Genomic DNA, 14,754 nt, shown 5'->3' with positions numbered 1-14,754 from the left:
GAATTTACTTACCGATAATTCTATTTCTCGGAGTCCGTAGTGGATGCTGGGGTTCCTGAAAGGACCATGGGGAATAGCGGCTCCGCAGGAGACAGGGCACAAAAGTAAAGCTTTTACAGGTCAGGTGGTGTGTACTGGCTCCTCCCCCCATGACCCTCCTCCAGACTCCAGTTAGGTACTGTGCCCGGACGAGCGTACACAATAAGGGAGGATTTTGAATCCCGGGTAAGACTCATACCAGCCACACCAATCACACCGTACAACTTGTGATCTAAACCCAGTTAACAGTATGATAACAGAGGAGCCTCTGAAAGATGGCTTCCTAAACAATAACCCGAATTAGTTAACAATAACTATGTACAAGTATTGCAGATAATCCGCACTTGGGATGGGCGCCCAGCATCCACTACGGACTCCGAGAAATAGAATTATCGGTAAGTAAATTCTTATTTTCTCTATCGTCCTAAGTGGATGCTGGGGTTCCTGAAAGGACCATGGGGATTATACCAAAGCTCCCAAACGGGCGGGAGAGTGCGGATGACTCTGCAGCACCGAATGAGAGAACTCCAGGTCCTCCTTTGCCAGGGTATCAAATTTGTAAAAATTTACAAACGTGTTCTCCCCTGACCACGTAGCTGCTCGGCAGAGTTGTAATGCCGAGACCCCTCGGGCAGCCGCCCAAGATGAGCCCACCTTCCTTGCGGAATGGGCCTTAACAGATTTAGGCTGTGGCAGGCCTGCCACAGAATGTACAAGTTGAATTTTGTTACAAATCCAACGAGCAATCGACTGCTTAGAAGCAGGTGCACCCAACTTGTTGGGTGCATACAGTATAAACAGCGAGTCAGATTTTCTGACTCCAGCCGTCCTTTAAATGTATATTTTTAAGGCTCTGACAACGTCCAACAACTTGGAGTCCTTCAAGTCGTCTGTAGCCGCAGGCACTACAATAGGCTGGTTCAGGTGAAACGCTGATACCACCTTAGGGAGAAAATGCGGACGCGTCCGCAGCTCTGCCCTATGTCGAATGGAAAATTAAATAAGGGCTTTTATAAAACAAAGCCGCCAGTTCAGATACTCTCCCGGCCGAAGCCAGGGCCAGTAACATAGTCACTTTCCATGTGAGATATTTCAAATCCACATTCTTTAGTGGTTCAAACCAATTGGATTTGAGGAAATCTAAAACTACATTTAGATCCCACGGTGCCACCTTAGGCACCACAGGAGGCTGTATATGCAGTACTCCTTTGATAAAAATCTGGACCTCAGGGACTGAGGCCAATTCTTTTTTGGAAGAATATTGATAGGGCCGAAATTTGAACCTTAATAGATCCCAATTTGAGACCCATAGACAATCCTGATTGCAGGAAATGTAGGAAAACGACCCAGTTGAAATTCCTCCCTCGGAGCACTCCGCTGCTCGCACCACGCAACATATTTTCGCCAAATACGGCGATAATGCTTCGCGGTGACTTCCTTCCTTGCCTTTATCAAGGTAGGAATGACTTCTTCTGGAATGCCTTTTCCTTTTAGGATCTGGCATTCAACGCCATGCCGTCAAACGCAGCCGCGGTAAGTCTTGAAAAAAAAAACAAGTACCCTGCTGAAGCAGGTCCCTTCTCAGAAGTAGAGGCCACGGATCGTCCGTGACCATCTCTTGAAGTTCCGGGTACCAAGTCCTTCTTGGCCAATCCGGAGCCACTAGTCTTACTCCTCTTTGCCGTATAATCCTCAATACCTTTGGTATGAGAGGCAGAGGAGGAAACACATATACCGACTGGTACACCCAAGGTGTTACCAGCGCGTCCACAGCTATTGCCTGCGGATCTCTTGACCTGGCGCAATAATTGTCCAGTGTTTTGTTGAGGCGAGACGCCATCATGTCCACCATTGGTTTTACCCAACGGTTTAATAGCATGTGGAAAACTTCTGGATGAAGTCCCCACTCTCCCGGGTGAAGGTCGTGTCTGCTGAGGAAGTCTGCTTCCCAGTTGTCCACGCCCGGGATGAATACTGCTGACAGTGCTATCACGTGATTCTCCGCCCAGCGAAGGATCCTGGCAGCTTCTGCCATTGCCCTCCTGCTTCTTGTGCCGCCCTGTCTGTTTACATGGGCGACTGCCGTGATGTTGTCCGACTGGATCAACACCGGTCTTCCTTGAAGCAGAGGTTCCGCCTGGCTTAGAGCATTGTAGATTGCTCTTAGTTCCAGAATGCTTATGTGAAGAGACTTTTTCAGGCTCGACCATACTCCCTGGAAATTTCTTCCCTGTGTGACTGCTCCCCAGCCTCTCAGGCTGGCATCCGTGGTCACCAGGATCCAATCCTGCATGCCGAATCTGCGGCCCTCCAACAGATGAGCCTCCTGCAACCACCACAGAAGGGATACCCTTGTCCTCGGCGACAGGGTTATCCGCAGGTGCATCTGAAGATGCGACCCTGACCATTTGTCCAACAGATCCCTTTGCATGGAATCTGCCGAAAGGGATTGCTTCGTAAGAAGCTACCATTTTTTCCCAGGACTCTTGTGCATTGATGTACAGACACCTTTCCTGGTTTTAGGAGGTTCCTGACCAGGTCAGATAACTCCTTGGCTTTTTCTTCGGGAAGAAAAACCTTTTTCTGAACTGTGTCCAGAATCATCCCCAGGAACAGCAGACGAGTTGTCGGCATTAATTGGGATTTTGGAATATTCAGAATCCATCCGTGCTGCTTTAGCACCTCTTGAGATAGTGCTAAACCCATCTCTAGCTGTTCTCTGGACCTTGCCCTTATTAGGAGATCGTCCAAGCATGGGATAATTAATACGCCTTTTCTTCGAAGAAGAAATATTATCTCGGCCATTACCTTTGTAAAGACCCGAGGTGCCGTGGACAAACCAAACGGCAGCGTCTGAAACTGATAGTGACAGTTTTGTACAACGAACCTGAGGTACCCCTGGTGTGAGGGGTAATTGGAACGTGGAGATACGCATCCTTGATGTCCAAGGATACCATAAAGTCCCCTTCTTCCAGGTTCGCTATCACTGCTCTGAGTGACTCCATCTTGAACTTGAACTTCTTTATGTACAGGTTCAAGGACTTCAGATTTAGAATAGGCCTTACCGAGCCATCCGGCTTCGGTACCACAAAAAGAGTGGAATAATACCCCTTCCCTTGTTGTAGAAGAGGTACCTTGACTATCACCTGCTGAGAATACAGCTTGTGAATGGCTTCCAAAACCGTCTCCCTTTCTGAGGGGGACGTTGGTAAAGCAGACTTCAGGAAACGGCGAGGTGGCTCTGTCTCTAATTTCAACCTGTACCCCTGAGATATTATCTGCAGGATCCAGGGATTTACCTGCGAGTGAGCCCACTGCGCGCTGTAATTCTTGAGACGACCGCCTACCGCCCCCGAGTCCGCTTGCGAAGCCCCAGCGTCATGCTGAGGCTTTTGTAGAAGCCGGGGAGGGCTTCTGTTCCTGGGAAGGAGCTGCCTGTTGCTGTCTCTTCCCTCGTCCTCTGCTTCGTGGCAGATATGAATAGCCCTTTGCTCTCTTATTTTTAAAGGAACGAAAGGGCTGCGGTTGAAAGGTCGGTGCCTTTTTCTGTTGGGGAGTGACTTGAGGTAGAAAGGTGGATTTCCCGGCCGTAGCCGTGGCCACCAAATCCGATAGACCGACCCCAAATAACTCCTCTACGCATCGCCTGTCCACTGTCGTGTCCATAAAGCTCTTCTGGCCGAAATGGACATAGCACTTACCCGTGATGCCAGTGTGCAGATATCTCTCTGTGCATCACGCATATAAAGAAATGCATCCTTTATTTGTTCTAACGATAGTAAAATATTGTCCCTGTCCAGGGTATCAATATTTTCGATCAGGGACTCTGACCAAACTACCCCAGCACTGCACATCCAGGCAGTCGCAATAGCTGGTCGTAGTATAACACCTGCATGTGTGTATATACCTTTTTGGATATTTTCCATCCTCCTATCTGATGGATCTTTAAGTGCGGCCGTCTCAGGAGAGGGTAACGCCACTTGTTTTGATAAGCGTGTTAGCGCTTTGTCCACCCTAGGAGGTGTTTCCCAGCGCTCCCTAACCTCTGGCGGGAAAGGGTATAAAGCCAATAACTTCTTTGAAATTAGCAGTTTTTTATCGGGGCACCCCACGCTTCATCACACACGTCATTTAATTCTTCTGATTCGGTAAAAACTACTGGTAGTTTTTTCACACCCCACATAATACCCTGTTTAGTGGTACCTGTAGTATCAGCTAAATGTAACATCTCCTTTATTGCCAAAATCATATAACGTGTGGCCCTACTGGAAAATACGGTTGATTCGTCACCTTCACCACCGGAATCAGTGCCTGTGTCTGGGTCTGTGTCGACCGACTGAGGCAAGGGGCGTTTTACAGCCCCTGACGGTGTTTGAGGCGCCTGGACAGGCACTAATTGAGTGTCCGGCCGCCTCATGTCGGCAAACGACTGCTTAAGCGAGTTGACGCTATCCCGTAATTCCACAAATAAAGGCATCCATTCTGGTGTCGACCCCCTAGAAGGTGACATCCTCATATTTGGCAATTGCTCCGCCTCCACACCAATAACGTCCTCATACATGTCGACACACACGTACCGACACACAGCAGACACACAGGGAATGCTCTATACGAAGACAGGACCCACTAGCCCTTTGGGGAGACAGAGGGAGAGTCTGCCAGCACACACCAAAAAGCGCTATATATGACAGGGATAGCCTTATGATTAAGTGCTCCCTTATAGCTGCTTTTATATTAATATATTGCCATTTATTTTGCCCCCCCTCTCTGTTATACCCTGTTTCTGTAGTGCAGTGCAGGGGAGAGACCTGGGAGCTTTCCTGACCAGCGGAGCTGTGACAGAAAATGGCGCCGTGTGCTGAGGAGATAGGCCCCGCCCCTTTTCCGGCGGGCTCGTCTCCCGCTATTTAGTACATTTAGGCAGGGGTAAATATCTCCATATAGCCTCTGGGGCTATATGTGAGGTATTTTTAGCCTTTTTAAAGGTTTTCATTTGCCTCCCAGGGCGCCCCCCCCCCAGCGCCCTGCACCCTCAGTGACTGCCGTGTGAAGTGTGCTGAGAGGAAAATGGCGCACAGCTGCAGTGCTGTGCGCTACCTTAAGAAGACTGCAGGAGTCTTCAGCCGCCGATTCTGGACCTCTTCTTGCTTCAGCATCTGTGAGGGGGCCGGCGGCGTGGCTCCGGTGACCATCCAGGCTGTACCTGTGATCGTCCCTCTGGAGCTTCATGTCCAGTAGCCAAGAAGCCAATCCATCCTGCACGCAGGTGAGTTCACTTCTTCTCCCCTCTGTCCCTCGTTGCAGTGATCCTGTTGCCAGCAGGAATCACTGTAAAATAAAAAACCTAAGCTAAACTCTCTAAGCAGCTCTTTATGAGAGCCACCTAGAATTGCACCCTTCTCGGCCGGGCACAAAAATCTAACTGGAGTCTGGAGGAGGGTCATGGGGGGAGGAGCCAGTACACACCACCTGACCTGTAAAAGCTTTACTTTTGTGCCCTGTCTCCTGCGGAGCCGCTATTCCCCATGGTCCTTTCAGGAACCCCAGCATCCACTTAGGACGATAGAGAAAACTGTATCGGCTTTTGTGAAAGTACGACGCGCGTGCGCACCATACGCATGCGCAGAATTGGTGATTTTTTGCCTGATCGCTGCGCTGCGAACTAAAACAGCTAGCGATCAACTCGGAATGAGGGCCAATGTTGCTTCATAAGCAGTACAATGGTTATGGTCAGCTTATCTTGTAAAACTCATTACAGGTGCATCAGTTGCAGAACCCAATACCCAATTTTATCAAATTCATAGTGCAGCTCCCCATTGTTCAACACTTGGGGGAGAATCACTTAGACATGGGAATTACTCTGCAGTTAATCGAATGGGCTGCCCTATTCATTTAGCTGCGGAAACCCTGTACACTAATCTCCAGAGGCAATATTTTTCCTCGCAGACTGAGGAGCCGTGAGGAAATATCTGCGTTAAAATTCAGACTGCATATTAACTCACAGGAAAACACATAGGGGGTCATTCCGAGTTGATCGTAGCTGTGCAAAATTTTGCACAGCTAAGATCATCTTTCCTGACATGCAGGGGGACGCCCAGCACGGGGCTAGTCCGCCCCGCATGTCAGTCCGGCCCCCCTCGCAGAAGTGCAAAGGCATCGCACAGCGGAGTAACTCCCGGCCAGCGCAGCTTTAGCGTGCTGGCCGAGAGCTACTCCTCGCTCCCTGGCCCGCAGCGGCTGCGTATGACGTTACGCAGCTGCTGCGGCCCGCCCCCCGTTTGGTCCGGCCATGCCTGCCTTGGCCAGACCGCGCCTACGAAACGGCGGCCAAGCGCCGCCATTTCGCCCCCTCCCGCCCTTCGATCGCCTCCGCCTGTCAATCAGGCAGAGGCGATCGTTATCCTGCTACAGCCTTCGGTCGTCCCGCATGCGCAGCAGGGACCCGTTCGTTCTGCTGCGTTAAAATGCAGCGAGCGAACGGGTCGGAATGACCCCCATAGATTCCAGCACCTTATGCAGAATAGATGGGTTAGCACACATTAAACCATGGATTACCTTGTTAGGAAAACCGGAGCTATTCCCTGCGCAGCAAACCCTGCACCTAATTGAATACCGCCTTGGTTTTCAAGTACAAAATAAAATGTATTTGTTTGTACAATAACATACCTAAAAAGAGTTGCCCCGCAGACTACACATTTGTATATCCCAGCTGCTGTGTTGTGTGTATATTCTCCAGCAAAGGCACTGAAAGACAAGTTTGTTTGCAAACATTAGTGCTGAAAGGTTACAACATTGCAGATTAATAAAATGAAATATGTCTAATGGAATAACAATGTTTTAGTACAGTATGCTTTCTCAGAACCTTGTTAAAATTCTAATTTTACATGGGATTTTTTAGAATGACCTAATCTCTCACTGCTGGCATGCACTAAATCATTTTGTTAGTAAGTGATCTGGATGGCAAGTCTTAAAAGCCAAGGTTATGATCTGCTGCCAACTCATTTGATGGGCTGTAGTACCAGTGATTCACATTCAGAAAATAGTCTGCTGTCCAAAGAAGAGAGTACTGCCTATTAAGTGAGACCCCATGTGTGGTAAAGAGCCTTTTCAGGTCATGAATGGAAACAAGCAGTTACATCATTAATACTTTTGGATCAGAGGTAAGCCAGGGCCTGCTGCCAAGCTGCATGGTATAAATTAGACAACAAAATGGTTAGTCCTTGGCAAGCTACACTTCATGCTGGAATCAGCTGAGACAGACTTTATTCACTAAAACACTTTTGGAAGGGAATACTTTTTTTTTTCTTTTCAAGACGTAGGGCTTGCGGCCAAGGACTAAAGCCATGTGAGGGCAGTTATTGAACATTTTTGACATTCCAACCACAAATGAGCCAATAAATATTTTCTCCACATGTGCTTCAAAAAGAAATTGGAGTGGAGTGAAAAGGAACTGAATTATGCTACCTTCTCACAGAGCCAAAATGTCTATGCTTACAATGACCACCTTCAGTATCAACTTCTTCTGACACACAGTTACTGTGCTCTTAGCTGTACTTTTCCAGAAATATGTACCCAGACCCTTCTCACTTCTACACATTCTACAGTAATGTAAACAGCTCTTACATGCTGCATTAAGAGCTTCATTGACAAAGTAGAAATCATTTGCAATAGAATCATTTTAAGTAATTTCTAGATACACTAATCCACATCTATCTGCTCTCACTATGGGTGATATTCAATTGATATATCATGCCCAATCTCCCATCTAAAGTGATGGGAGATCGCGGGCAATAGTCAATTGTCCCCCATTATCACCCTTATCACGCCCATAGTAGTTGGGTTTAGCCACATAAAATGGCTAAACCCAACTAAAGTCATGGGTGCGATTGCAAAAAGTGGGCCCCCAAATGAGTAACTTTTAGCACATTCCAGATCACCACCCCCGGGGGGGTAGCGAGCTGAAACAGCTACTGGTGGGCGCAATAGGGGGGCGAGAGAGGGTGGCAACAATTGAACTTGCCCATGTTTCAGCCAGTGCCGCAGTGTAAAAACTCATTATACTCATTAAACTCCTCAGCAAAAACAAAAATGGTTAGGCACCAGACTAGTAAGGAAGTTTTAATGGTGTTAATGATTACAGCATAACAGTATGCTATGTATGCAAAATGCCAGCCTGCGTTCATTACATCAGATAATGCAATATAATGCTATATTAATGTCAGCACTGATTGCTCCACACTAGTGTATCTTGATTTGACGCATGAACAAAAATCCAGCACCAGAACAAATGGGTGTGAATACTTGCTATAGTGACACATGGCTATATATTCTAGCATCATAGGAGCTTTTATGGTGAAACAGGATATAGTGTATACAAATTTATTACTGTATGTTTAGCCAATATATTCACTATATTTTTGTTATAGACTATAACAACACAGATCTGTGTTATGCCACTGTACTGTAGGTATAGAAATTAAAATAGCAGGCTTTTGATAATGTACAGGTATGGGATACCTGTGTGCACAAGACTGTTTTACATACCATTGCAACGAATATGGGCATTAAGAAAGTAGGTGGGGGGCATGGGCTGTGTGAGCTTTAGAAAATTGACATAAGGCTAACAAATACACAGTTTATTACATTTTAAGTGGCCTCTCCATATTCTGTAACAAAGGGGTCTATTCGGGTCTATTCAGTAAACAGTGAATTGAGATAGTAGAGAAGTTTTCCATGGCAACCAATCAGCATTGAAGTAACATTTATAATTTGCATACTATAAAATTATACAGAGCAGCTGATTGGTTGCCATGGGCAACTTCTCGACTGGCTCACTTCCTCACTCTTTTCACTGCTTGATGAATAGACCCCAAAATCTGCAAGGTGCGGGGGCTGAAGTATCAAGCAGTGAAAAGTGTGGAGAAGTTGTCAATAGCAACCAATCACTTTTGAGGAAACATTTATCATGTACATTCTATAAAAATGACAGGTAGGTGCTGTTTGTTTGGTTGCTATGGACTACTGCTCCACTTTTTTCACTGCTTGATATATTAGTCCTTAACCAGTGGCCCTGTGAGGGGGGGAAGCAAGTACTCTTTACCCGGGCCTATTGGAGGGTCACAGGTCCAGCTGCCACCCTCCCCCTCCTTCCCCAATGTAGACAGCGCTAGCATGGAGCCAGGAGAGAGAGTACACTGCTGTAGCTGACGCTGCTGTGTGTTGCACTGGGGAAAGAGGCATCTGGAGCAGTGTCCTCCCACTCCCTGCTTGACATGAGGTGGGATGGGGGGGGGGGGGCGTTTGCACCCGCCACCCACCCCACCCCCAGCAGCCGTCCCCGATGCCTGCTACTGCTCACCCGGTACAAATCCCTTCCACCCCACCCCTCCATGCATTAGCCACGCCTCTCTCAGATTACCTGGGCCCTGTATGGCTGTAAGCGCATCATCCCTAACTCTTCTAAATGTATGTTAAACACAAATAAGTCTATACTTCCCAGAGCATGTGGCAAAACCTAAAGCATGTGACACAGAACTTCAATATATGTAAATCTGTTATACAATCATGTGTATTAGTGACTGTAGACTTGCTGGACAGCAGGACACCATACAGATCCCCCCGTGTGGTGTAAATTAAAGCCAAGAAACAGAGTTACAATTAAAGAGTGTTCCCCAGCATTGGCTCATGGCCATAAAACATACTACAGCCCAGAATGATGCATGCGCTGTGCCATTAATTCGATTGTCCCACCGCCAGTGACAAGGAGTCCACCATGAAGCCATTCAGTGCTCACCTGAGGCCCTCTGTATTGAAATGCCACATAGTATACTTGCTGAATGCAAGAAAACAGCTACCACTGAGCAGCCGAAGGCCAAGTCCAGCACCTCTAAAGAAGACTGCGGCAGCCAGAGTCTTAGACTCAATGTGCTGCTGGTGAAGGAGGGCAGTGTTGGACTGGCCCACATCTGTACAGGGAAAATACCCGGTATGCCCCACATCTTGAAGGCCCAACTCCCTCAGTAATTTGGAGGAGCAGGATCATGGATGAAACTGTGAATTCTGTAATATGCTCACTGAAACCTATGCCTTTTCTACTTAAGGACTATAAATCTTCGATACTCAAGTTACCCACCTGTAGCTTCCATAGTAACTTCCAATTACTTATATTTAAAATACCCATGCCTCTTATAGTACAAGCTTGTTTAGACAGGGCTACCTCTACCTTTTATTTCAGCATGTAATTTGTCTGTATTACAGGTATGTGTTGTACAAAGTTGTGTAATACTGTGATATTTTAGAAGTAGTAGTAGTAATAATAATAATATATAAAAGAGAATAAGAAAACTAGGTGGGTACAGTAATATTAATAGTATATAAATGGTGAAATAATTACATTAAGAATTTGTATTCAATTTTACCTTTCTGTTCCCTTTTCTTGGGTAACATGGTATTGCTTAGGTGTCAGTCGTTTTCTTAGCTCTTGCTCAGTAAACACCACCTTACATGTCTTTTTCTCCTTCCGTGTCCCTGGAAATAAGAAAAATAAAAAAAATAAAGAAGTCTTAGTCTACTTTTAATTGCAGTATTACTGTTTGGCATTCAGCCACAGCCTAGCGTCTGCATTCAATAGTCAATTTCTACACCTGTTCATAAAATATAAGGAAGCGTAGGTGGGCAAATTTACCTGCAGAAGGAAAATGTGCTGCAGCCAAAGCCCTTGCTGTGCTGTGCAATATTAAACAGCCTCACACAACCAATTACAACAAATGTTGACGGTGTTCCAACCATTATCCTCTGAAAGGGAAAGGAAAACCTAGACCAGCTCAAAGTACACTCTCCTTACCCAAATGTGGAAAATAAGAATCTATTTTTATTTCTTTTTTTGGCAAATTCTAAAGGAACACATATTTTATTCAACTTTAACAGATAATTTTATCAAGTATTTACAGTATTTTGTATGTGGACTTTGGTGGTTAAAATATATTTTCCTGCTTGTTCTCATTTCTTTGTAGATTTATTATTATATTCAGGCACTTTGGAAACAGAGGGGCAGATTTATTAAGCCTGGTGAAGTGATAAAATCCACCTTGATAAAGTACCAGCCAATCAGCTCCTAACTACCATGTCACAGGCTTGGTTTGAAAAATGACAGTTAGGAGCTGACTGGCTGGTGCTTTATCACCTTCCACTTTATCACTTCACCAGGCTTAATAAATCTGCCCCTGAGTGCTTTAGTAAATGCAAACCATACATACAAGGTCGTGACTTCAAGAGCAGTATCCCAATTTTTATACATGGGTGGTATACATGCTGGTAAGGACCGCGGGGGTTGGACGGGATGCTAACAGTTGTGGCACGGGCACACTATAACTTAACAGTGTGACAAGGAATTGTAGTGCCCCCTTTATATAAGAACAAATGTTTGCACTACAAGTGAAATCATATGCTGCCACCCATTCACATGCTAATGCCAGTACTCAAGAACAGTAAATGTTTCAGTGCATGCTGGCACATGTAGTGCTACAGCTGTTTGCTTCATTAGATTTGTATCTTTTAACTGGCCCAGTGCTACTTACTATTGAACATCACCACTCAGTTCAATTAATCAATTATTTGTTCAGGCCTCCCAATCTGGAGAACTGGAAATCAGGTGGCCTCATGCCAAGAGGCACTATGCAACTATGCATTGCAAGAGGGAAAACCGGATGCTTCTCATGTACTTTTACCAAACAGTTTTGTTTAAGCTAGTTGAGATTTAAAGGTCTGCACATAGTGAATGTGGTTTGAGCTTTCAGCCTGAAAACCATACCCTATGTGTAGCCATTTGCAAAGTGTACACACAACAGTTGGCTAGTAAATATCACCTTACGAATGGCGTAGCTACCATAGGTTCTGGGAGGGCAGCTGCCATGGGGCCTAGAGTTGGCAGAGGCCCACCTTCCCTACCAAAGTTACATGTGTTGGATACATTTTCGCCTTTGGGCGATACATAGGGGCCCTTACAAACTTACAATATATCTAGTTATGCCCCTGGACATGCTCATTGTAGTGTGCTATAAATTTAACTGTAGGGGATTATAATTTTACATAATATGGACTGGTGCACTGTAATGTGACACAATACAAAGTGAAGGCACTATAATGTGTGAACTGGTGGCACTGTATGTCATAATATGAATTGGAGGTACTGCGTTGCATTATGTGTACAATGTGACATAATGTGACCTATGGCACTACTATGGTTCATAAAATGAACTAGGGCACAACTATGGGGTATAACATTAATGAAGGCCCTGCTATGGTTTAGAAAATGAACTAGGGCACTATTACAGGGCATAAAATTAACAACTATTGCAGAGAGGTGTCTCTCTAGAAGCATTGGGACAGTGGCCCCTTAATATGTTGCTATGAGGCCCACAAAGTTCTGGCTTCACCCCTGCACCTTACATTTATTAAAGTACTGTGAATATGGATTAAATGCCTCATTTAGTAGAAAATGTTTTGTTATAGGAGTGATTGAGGGAATTTATTTGCTTCCATTTTGGCGTCAAGAAGGATACTTGTCCCTTGTGAGACCAAACTGAAAGGCAAATACGAATAGTAAGAGGTTACACTCTTTTAACCTGCACATTTTTAAAACTTATACTCACCCGTGTAATGTCGTCTTCTACCATTTCTGATAATAAAGGCATCCAATGCTTTTTGATCTCAGTTTGTGAATTTTCCATGAGCACCTCATGTGTTATTCTACAGCTTAACCACCCTTACACTAAAGAATCCTTTCCTATGTTCATTATGAAAATCTTTCCTTTTCACATGATGATGCTAATACTATGTGTGGATGCAGTGTATTAAGACCCCAATCTGCTTAATGCTCTCCAGAATTTGTCTTTGCCTTTAAAGCTAATATATAATTGGCATACATCCTTTGAATTGAAGTGAAAGGGTTACATGATGTTCTATGGTTATTAAATTCTTCTTTTAAAGTGGCACAAAAACACTCTAAAGGGTGTTTGGGTTTGATCATGTTTACATGACCTCTTCATCCACACCTCCAATTTCCTGATAATTTTCTGGTGTTTACTACTTGTACTTAATAGCCCTCACCAATAGTACCAAGGTTCCCAGCCTCCAGTAGAACTTGTATATAATCTCTCAGTTATGTCTCTTAAGTTTCTTTTCCTAATAACAAGGATTGTAGAAACTTTTTTCAAACATGGCAACCATCCATCCGTGAGTTCTAGACAGTTTCCCTGGACATATATTATGCCTCCAGGCATGCTTAAAAAAATTGTGTTATTATCTTTCTTCACAGATCTGTCTACTTTGAGCAGACCCTGATGGCAGGTATCGTATTCTACAGAGTAAAACTGTCTATCTTGAGTTTAACCTGAAATTTATGCTCCCAATTTAGGGCAAACAAAATCATCTTTGTCCTGTTACACACAGTCTGCATGGACCATCTCCTGGTGGGCAGTGACTTTTTACACACCGCTCACCTAATCTGAAAAAAATCACGGTCTAGACATGGCTCTTCCCCTATGGCGAGTACAAAATCCCTGGACATATGTAGGGCTAAGGCTGGTATGTTTAATCTGTGGTGGGCGCTCTACCCTATGACCCATGATGGCACCTTTTTTTATTTCCTCACACATCTTACTCTATCATATATTTGTTTGTACTGAAGGGGGTAGTCATCTTATTCATTACCTAACTGAGGCTGACACATTCATCATCTCTTGGTCAGATTACTTCTTGATAAAGGTCACATTTGATTTCTTTAAAAAAAAATTCTCTATGCTGCAAGACACTATTTTAGCGTCCATTCAAAACTATTTTGAGGTTTATGAGACTGCATATGTCCTCTCTTTCACCATCTGAAAGCCACATAAGGTTGCAGTGCAATGTCCAGTAATTTGTGGTCTCTCATCATAAAGCACAGCAATCTCACACTGTGACCAAGCTCATCTCGCTTCTGCAAACCTTAGAGGCTACTCACAAACGCTCCTGCTCTTCCAGTAGACTTCAACAAATCATGAAAGTTATGGGTGAAAGTCTTAAGATTTTGGGAGAAAAGAAATGCAGCGAAATCTCTGATGGTTCAAACAAACATTTTTAAGGGCAACAAAAGGCAGACAGCTTAGGGCTGAGAGGGCTCTGCGGGTCATCCTAGTTATTATAGTTGTTACAAGAAATATGGTTTATGAGCCTACATCCAAGAAAGATATCTTTTGAAGGTTCTATGACTTACTTAATAGCATAAAGCTGACCCTCTTCTTTCCTCTGGTGCTTCTGCCTTTTAGCACTTTTTGACTCAATGTGAACTGCCCAAACAGCTGTGTCCAAGCCCATACACTTAATTGGTGTCAGTGGTGCAAGTAGAAATGTTTTCTTAGTGGTACTGATAGTAAAAATTGGCGTGGTCACGTGTCATGGGGGCCTGGTCACCCGAAACTATGAGACTATGGGAGTGGCTACATGACAATAGGAGTATGGCCACATTATGCCACACACTGTAATGCTACTTACACATTATGCCAAACACCGTAATGCCCATTACACATTATACAACACACTGTAATGCTTATTACACATTATGCCACACACCTTAATGCCCATTACACATTATGTCAGACACCGTAACTACCATTACACATTATGCCACACACCGTAATGCCCATTATACATTATGCCACACCCAATGATGCCTTACAT

At 44.8% G+C, this 14,754-nt stretch overlaps 1 protein-coding gene across 3 annotated transcripts in view; it reads right to left on the bottom strand.

Moving 5' to 3' along the window:
- Positions 1-14,754, bottom strand: part of MSRB3 (methionine sulfoxide reductase B3) — a 271,831-nt gene that overhangs the window by 133,269 nt on the left and 123,808 nt on the right. For all 3 annotated transcript variants that reach the window (XM_063927556.1, XM_063927557.1, XM_063927555.1), the window contains 2 exons: positions 10,458-10,566; positions 6,706-6,783 (listed from right to left, as the gene is read on the bottom strand). In XM_063927556.1, the coding sequence (XP_063783626.1) occupies positions 6,706-6,783; positions 10,458-10,566 (187 nt within the window). The remainder of the gene's footprint in view (positions 1-6,705; positions 6,784-10,457; positions 10,567-14,754) is intronic.

This window comes from Pseudophryne corroboree, chromosome 6 (assembly GCF_028390025.1).
Source record: "Pseudophryne corroboree isolate aPseCor3 chromosome 6, aPseCor3.hap2, whole genome shotgun sequence".
Classification (NCBI taxonomy): domain Eukaryota; kingdom Metazoa; phylum Chordata; class Amphibia; order Anura; family Myobatrachidae; genus Pseudophryne; species Pseudophryne corroboree.
Note: the sequence above shows the minus strand (reverse complement) of the source record. Positions and strands in the feature narration are given on the sequence as shown.